This window comes from Perca fluviatilis, chromosome 19, assembly GCF_010015445.1.
Source record: "Perca fluviatilis chromosome 19, GENO_Pfluv_1.0, whole genome shotgun sequence".
NCBI classification, from domain to species: domain Eukaryota; kingdom Metazoa; phylum Chordata; class Actinopteri; order Perciformes; family Percidae; genus Perca; species Perca fluviatilis.
Genome location: NC_053130.1, coordinates 33,970,170 through 33,977,847, shown reverse-complemented (window position 1 = coordinate 33,977,847; position 7,678 = coordinate 33,970,170). Strand labels below are relative to the sequence as shown.

Below are 7,678 nucleotides of genomic sequence, written 5' to 3'. Positions count from 1 at the left end.
TTTAGCAGCCGCACCGTCATTGTGGCGGCGCTGAGCTTGTAATTATAAAAAATAAAATAAAAATAAACCAGAGCACATTTTTCTCCCATCTCTGAATGCTGTGTGGACTAGCCAGACCTTCCTCCGCAGCGCTGTGGAGGTGCGACATCATGCCCTGCTCTCACTTCGGATTTCCGAGGTAAATGGAACGCAGCCTTAGCAATGCTAACCATGGCACTGTGTACATTAAAACAGCCCTGAACTTTTTGTTGTAGGGTGTCGTCTGTGTTTTATTCCTGATTGGAACAAATCTTCGCGCTTTGTTGCAAAAACCAAGATGGCGACACCCCTACCCCCAATCAGAAGGCTTTGAAACCAAGGGGGTAAGCTTCGCTTCACAACTCGAACCTCCTACGGCGCCATTTTGATGCTACCACACGATCACCCGCCGTTAGCATCCCATTCATTTTGACGTCCCTTTGACAGCGAATAACTTTACATCTGAAGAGTTTAAAGACTCTATTTGTCCGTTGTTTTTTTCTAAAGAAACACGACAATGTATAAAAGGCTCCATTACCTTGTAGCTCACGTTATGGCTCCGTAGCAGACGCTTTTATAACAATAGGCTAACGATTGGGTCATAACCACGCGACTTACTGTCACACAGTAGAGGAATTACCGTATAGTACAGGAGAAGCTCGCAGGCAGTTTCGACTTACATTAGCTGTTTAGGTTTAATTACTAATGTTAACTAGCATTTTAGTTAGCAATAATTATCCTGTGCCTATGTTATCTCCTTACATATACCTACACTCTCCGTCTCTGTAAGATTGGGAATGATTGAGATTTCTCTTGGCACAGCTACCAGAAGACTTACAACTTATAAAAGAGACTTCTAATATCCTTCACTGGTCTCCGTCCAGAGACACGGGATCTGGTGGTCCAGTTTATGTACGGTCAATGTTTGAAACGGCAATCCACATACCAATAAGTGACGTCACGGATGCTACATCCACTATTATATACAGTCTATGGGGAAAACATTAATTTGGCCTCCTCCATTCCCTTTGTAGATCACATTGTGGGAGAAGCGTGTACATGAAAAGCAGTGCACATTCAACAAAATGCCGTTTTTTAGTAATCATACTGTCACTTAATACTGTGAACACACTACAGACTCAAAACCTGCTTTGAATTAGTGTGTAGTATGGAAATAAATGGGGCACAGTCCGAGAAAAAAACATGTACATGTTTAACAGATAAAAAAAAAAATCCATTTTTTAAATCCATTTAGGAATATCCATATCAACCACACTGAGCTTTGCTTACTGGTAATCTTTAGGCTGATTTTATTTCAACAACTCTTAACCACCAATCTCTGCTTCCGCAGGAATGACGAGGCATTTACAAAGTTCAGTGATAACAGTAAGCTGCGAGCCAGGAGCCATGAAACCCAAGAAGAAGAATCACATCCACTAATAACATCTCTGCACTGAAGGAGACCACTCTGCTAAATTGGATTAGGAATAAATGCCATCACGTTCATCAGAGCCAATTGAGGACACAAGGGGAAAGTCACATTAAATTTCAGACCATAAAAGGCAGTGTGTTGTGAATACAAAGGCTGTCCCATTACAGAGTATTAGTCAGCGATGTGAAATGATTGACAAATCTTACATATTAAAAGGAGTGGTGCAGTGGGTTTGTGCTGAAATCCCCATTTTCTGTGTTCTACTCATTCCTTTTTTTAATTCAACACATGTATATGATATTCTCTTGTTAAATCATACAGTAGCTTACAACTCCTTAACATGATGAAATCCAGTTCCAAGACTCCAAGATTTAACCTGCACATTTCAAGTCTGTACAAGTTATGCATTAAAAAGTTTGTTTCCTAGATCTCAGTGCGCAGGTTGGGATATCTCCTGAGCAGGGCTGTGGCTTGTTTTGGGTGCAGACGTCCTCCCTGGAGGCTGCTCTGTTCAGATTTATTCTTCATAGCGGCCTGAGAAAGAGAAGGGTGATTTGTTACCAGTGCTTTTTAATGAGAAATGTGTTTAATAAGTACAACTAGGACACTTTTGCACATTGGCAGCCCAGAATGGGAAGCTTCACCACTCTGCAAGATGAGGTCAGAAAATGTTGATATCGAAATGGCTCATGTGAATGATGATGTGGGGAGGTCTCTGTACTGAGCACAAACGTAACATTTCCTCTGTGGAGAGACTTCCCAAGGTCTGGGGCCATTTCCACAAAGAGATTTTAGACTGCTCTGTAGTGTTAGGCCAGTCTGCGTTTTGCTCCTAGATCAGTTTAATGCAAGTTACAGTATACCTCTTTCACACCACCTACCAGGGTTGGGGTTGTCTGATCAGGGTTCAACCCTCCTTTTGGAAATTCAAACCAAGCCAGTCTACATGGGTACATTCCTGGTCATGACAATTCAGAGATCACCTGGGTCAACCCGGGAGCAATGCTTAACAATTACTTTAAGTGCTAGAAATGGGCGGGGCTTTACGTCATATTCAGTGAACAGCTAACGTCACACACACCCGTCCAGCTGTACGCCAGCAGAACTCATTTTTTGTCGCTACTTGAATCTTTCATTGTACAGAGAGATCAATAAAGCTTACTTCATGATTGTTTGGCAGTGATTATGTTCTAAAGCACGAATAAATAACCATCAAACACTTCGCAGATGATTTTGTGCAGAGTGATTTCTCCTCCGCATTGTTATTGCAGCAGCTGGACAAGGAAGTAGGTTACTCTAGTATAAATTTTTGACTATTTTAAAAAAAAGAACATTTCTATTTGTTTGATTTCAAAAAAAAAAGTTGGGCTTTACTTTTATTTTTTTTTTTTTCACGACTCATTTTTTTTTAAAAAGAGATTTGCACTACCCAGGCATGGTTTTATTTCAGTTAGACTAATAGCTGGTTTGATTTGCAGTGAGAGATGATTTTATGGAAAGTACCCCATGCCAATATCTAGGTATGGTGAAGGGTATGTGATGATGTGGGGGGGTGGGCTATTTTAATTCCAAAGGCCAAGGGAACTTTATCAGGATGCATAGTATCCTGGATACTATGCATCCTATGCACTACTATAACTGGCCTTTCAAAAATAAAAATCTGCCTGCCTCTATGGGAATTTAACATAGGGGTGGACTTGTTGTACTGGTTGTATGCCCCCTGTATTTTAAGGAAGAACATTTATTTATGATACATTATTTATTCACAAAGAAAATTGGTGTCCTTAAAGGTTGGATTTTTCCTCATTTGTTTTAATTAAGGCATTAAGATCAATTTCCAAAAGATGACTTTTTTTATTCCTCTTTTTAGTCAACTTTAGCATGGGTGTATTCACTTATGCTGAGCACTGTACATTAGGTCAGCACTGAATACTGGGGGCTAACAGGAATGAAAAGACTACATTTATTACATGTTAAATTATCTCTAAAAGGAGGCAGAGGAATAGCTAAACATTTGACTCGCCAATCAACCGAGGGCTACGATTCAACGACAAAACCATTATCGATGCATCACTGTATTTTTTTTTTCTACACGGTTTATTTTTTTCTTATTGTGCGAATACTTGCTACGCTTACAACATAGTATATGTGTAATAAACCATAATAAAAGTAAACAGATTCATTGACTTACATTTTCTTTCTGTTTAGTTAGACACAAATTGCATTAGGGATGTAAATGCAAAATATATATTTCTTAATTTACATTTCCGTCTACTCACATTTACAAAAACATTTCAACATTCAATGGTGGCTCACTGGCCATAATTCTTACAGTAAGAATTAAGGTACTCAAAAACGGGCATAATGTCAATACAAAGAAATAAATCATCAGTAATGCGCCGTCATAAGACTCGGACCTGTTGATCATTTCTGATCTGCAGCTTGTTTATATAAGGCAGACACAACGGACTGATTACATTTCTGATTGACTTTTCTGCATTGAGCCATAACCTTTAGAGAGAAGTGCGATGCATCTAAGAATTGATTCCCCCCGCCCCACCCCTAACAAATATTGTGACATTATTTAATCCATATTGTAAAGCCCTAGTGTGTACAACAACTATTTGTGTGCTTCATAAAATAATACTTCCAGTGAATTAGGGCTGGGCGATATATCGATATTGTATCGATATCGATATAGGAGACTAGATATCGTCTTAGATTTTGGATATCCTATCATGACATAAGTGTTGCCTTTTCCGTGTTTTAAAGGCTGCATTACAGTAGAGTGATGTACTTTTCTGAACACACCAGACTGTTCTAGCTGTTCTATTATTTGCCTTTACCCACATAGTTATTATATCAACATAACTGATGATTATTTATCAAAAATCTCATTGTGTAAATATTTTGGGAAAGCACCAATTGTCAACCCTACAATATCGCCACAATATCAATATCGAGGTATTTGATCCAAAAAAAACAAAAAACAAATCGGGATATTTGATTTTCTCCATATCGCCCAGCTCTACAGTAAATGTGTCATTTCCCTCTATAGAATGGTGCATTCCTATACTATATACACAATGGAACACGCGTGTCACCTGACCGTACAAATCATGGTTTTTGTCAGTTGTGTTGCTCTGTATGTACACATACCTGAGCCTTGTTAACACAAGTGTAGAAGGCGTTCATCTCACTAGAGCACAGACCGTCCACAAAGTTGTTCTGCTTCCAACAGGCCATCATGACGGACATCTCTGTGATACAGGTGGCCTCTGTGGAGAACAAGCTTCATGGTTACCCTTTCAGAACTATTGGATTCATGTCTTGCATAATCAACAGAGTCTTAACAATGTGAAGGACTCGAAAGATTGGAAGTGGTGGCGGCTGTTGATTTCAACGTATAGAATGACAACGGTCGCTTTTATTCAGCTGCAGTTCGTTTATGTTAAGTTGTTGTCTGGTTTGTCTCGCATTGCCAGACCTTCCTCCACAGCGCTGCGGAGGAGGGTCTGGCTAGTCCACACAGCATTCTTGGATGGGAGAAAAACCTGTTCTGGTTTATTGGCATTTCTTTAAACCAATGACAAATCGTTGTGGGCGGCGCTAAGCGCCTCAGGAAGGAACTTGTTTTGGTGGAACATGTGTGCATTCAAAAGTAGTTTTAGTCGTGCAACAGAAAACTCAGATTGGACAGATAGTCTAGCTAGCTGTCTGGATTTACCCTGCAGAGATCTGAGGAGCAGTTAACCATAGTCCTCACAAATCCACCGGAGGTTAGAACTAGGGCTGTTCCCTCTTAGTCGATTAGTGGACTAATCGGTTGTTTTGGTCTTAGTCAACTTAGATCTCTTTAGTCCATTAGTCATGTCTGATGCGGTTTTCATGCTGAATGACTTATTTCCAAGAAACGTACGAGCTCATCTCTGGTAAACACAAGAATTAAAGTGGTGCTTTTGCATGACTCTTTGTGGAGAAACTCAGATTTACAGATCTTACAGATCTAAAATTTATAAGAAGAATGAATCTCATTTTTGGGGCTTTTCCGCCTTTAATTTGACAGGGCAGCTAGGTGAGAAAGGGAGGGGGAGAAGACATGCAGGAAATCGTCACAGGTTGGACCCTGTACCACTGCGTTGAGGCATAAACCTCTATGTGCATGTGCACTTATTCTCATTTATTCTTCCATTTATTTAATTTGAACTGTTGAGCAAAGCAAATATGTCTATTTTTTAAAGATAGTTTTTTTGTTATTTTATTTTGTAAAATATAAAGTTATTTAAAAATTGCACATTTTGCGTTGCACTTTGTATGTTCAAGTTGAGAAATAAACATTTCAAAATGTTTGTATTTTGTGCATTTTCATGATAATCAAGCAAGTAGACTCATGGTACCATTACATCGCAATCACAGTATTGTTAATGGCAATTTGACTTTTTTTAAATGGTGCAGCCCTACTTGTAATCCGTCGACGGGATATGGAATCCCAGCTCAGCTTCAGAGGGAGGTATGGGCGAGACATCACCATTAATAAGAAATCCCAAATAAAACCCCTGTCACAACCGTCCCCTTCCTGTCAGCTTGCTACTGGGTCAACACAGCTCCACTCAAGAGGAAATGGAAAGCTGTTGTTGTACAGCAGGGCAGCTGGAAGCAGAACATAGGCAGATCCTGTTTAGAACTGGCCAGCTCATACAGGCTCTCGATTGGCCGTCGGGCCAGGCTCGGACCAGTCACAGACTGATGGCAACATTAACGTAGACCCCAATACTTAGTAGCGAAATTGAGAATTTAAAAAGGTGCCCTGCCACACAAAACCGTTTTACTTGCATTTTTTTTTTTATATGTTAGGTCCATATGTGTGTGTGTTATGTGGTGAATGTGAACATGAACTGCTAGCTCCTCTGTCAGCTCTAGTCACTGAACAGAAATAAGTGGAGAAATCAGACCAATTACAAAAGCTGGTCAGTCTGACATCATATTGCCTGAGCTCACTATTCATTAGCTCGCCCAGTTGGGCTGGGTAAAGGATGCTGACAGCCAGGCTCTAATTGGCTAGCTGTTAGCCAATCAGAGTCAAACAGCTTAGCTTGTTGAATAGTAATGAGAACTGGCACAAATCAGCTGAGTCTTCCTGCAGGCTTTCTACACCAAACTAGAATGGCTTGAAACAAGGTAACCAAGGCATTTTTTTCCTCAAAATTTTTTACAGGATCCATGGTAGAACTTCAGACATTACCACAAAGTCATGAAATACGTGTGGCAGTGGGCACCTTTGAAAAACTTCAAAGACAGATTCCATACGGGCCATATTTGCGTAAGGTCAATGCTAAAAGCTTACTGGACATTTGAAAATATGACAACGTCTAGCTAAGTTTCCAACGGAGCCGCCGCACTGTAACTGGAGTTAAAAACACGTCTTAAAAAATAGATTGAGACTAAGGGGGAACGTAGGCCCGGTGGACCACCAGGTTTGGTACACTGGGGGGGGGGGCCGTGGTCTTCATACCTCCTTTCTTGAGTTTGCGGTTAGCCACAGCGTCTCTGAGGACCAGAGGCCGGTTGGGTTTCAGCGCCGGTTTCCCGTCTTGTCTGCTGAGCAGTCTGCTGACCTTCTCCTGGAACACGACGCCTCCCTGCGCCGCCATCTCACTGAAAGAGCCCCCCCGCTGCTCCTCACTGACCCGCCTGAGCCCGGCGCTGCGCTGCTCTGCTGTCTACGGAGCTCTGTCAGAGGACAGAGAAGGAAAAAGGCGAACAGTCTTTACTTTACTTTACTACGACTCGTTCATTTCAACAATCTCATCAGTGTAGCGCCATGTTTTGCCGTAAGATGTATTGCATTGTCGTAAAAGCCACGTGTTTACGGCAACCAGCCACTGCGACGTCTGGGTGCTGTCGTAACTCTCACTAATGTTTATTTTTTTTATTTAGTAAAGAACATAGGTACATCGCCAGTATGTACATATACAAATAGTCAATACCAGAGGTGCATATACAGAAACAAAATATGTAGAAAAGAAATAAAAAAGTAGAAAAGAAAACTCTCATTAATGTTAGTAATGTGCATTCCAACTCTATAAGATATGAAAAAACACCACTACTAGTCATATAATAATTAATAATAATAATAATAATAATAATAATAATAATAATAATAATAATAACAACAACAATAAAAATAATAATAAAAAAAAAAGAGTAAGGGGTTAGAAAAAGTTAAAT

At 40.2% G+C, this 7,678-nt stretch overlaps 1 protein-coding gene across 1 annotated transcript; it reads right to left on the bottom strand.

Annotated features, from left to right (window-relative positions):
- Positions 1-1,304: 1,304 nt before the first annotated feature.
- On the bottom strand, positions 1,305-7,310 carry chchd1 (coiled-coil-helix-coiled-coil-helix domain containing 1). Its single transcript, XM_039784669.1, has 3 exons — positions 6,963-7,310; positions 4,610-4,728; positions 1,305-1,984 (listed from the first exon to the last, which is right to left on the bottom strand). The coding sequence occupies exons 1-3, from the start codon at positions 7,099-7,101 to the stop codon at positions 1,874-1,876; spliced, it is 369 nt and encodes a 122-aa protein (XP_039640603.1). The 5' UTR covers positions 7,102-7,310; the 3' UTR covers positions 1,305-1,873.
- Positions 7,311-7,678: the final 368 nt, after the last annotated feature.

What these genes read in the sequence shown, in the direction of transcription:
- chchd1 (XM_039784669.1), bottom strand. Translation starts at nt 7,101, where the DNA reads ATGGCGGCGCAGGGAGGCGTCGTGTTCCAGGAGAAGGTCAGCAGACTG. An exon ending in CCGCAAACTCAAGAAAGGAG is followed by an intron (nt 4,729 to 6,962) that starts GTATGAAGACCA and finishes TGTTCTCCACAG; the next exon opens with AGGCCACCTGTATCACAGAG. An exon ending in CTTGTGTTAACAAGGCTCAG is followed by an intron (nt 1,985 to 4,609) that starts GTATGTGTACAT and finishes TCTCTTTCTCAG; the next exon opens with GCCGCTATGAAGAATAAATC.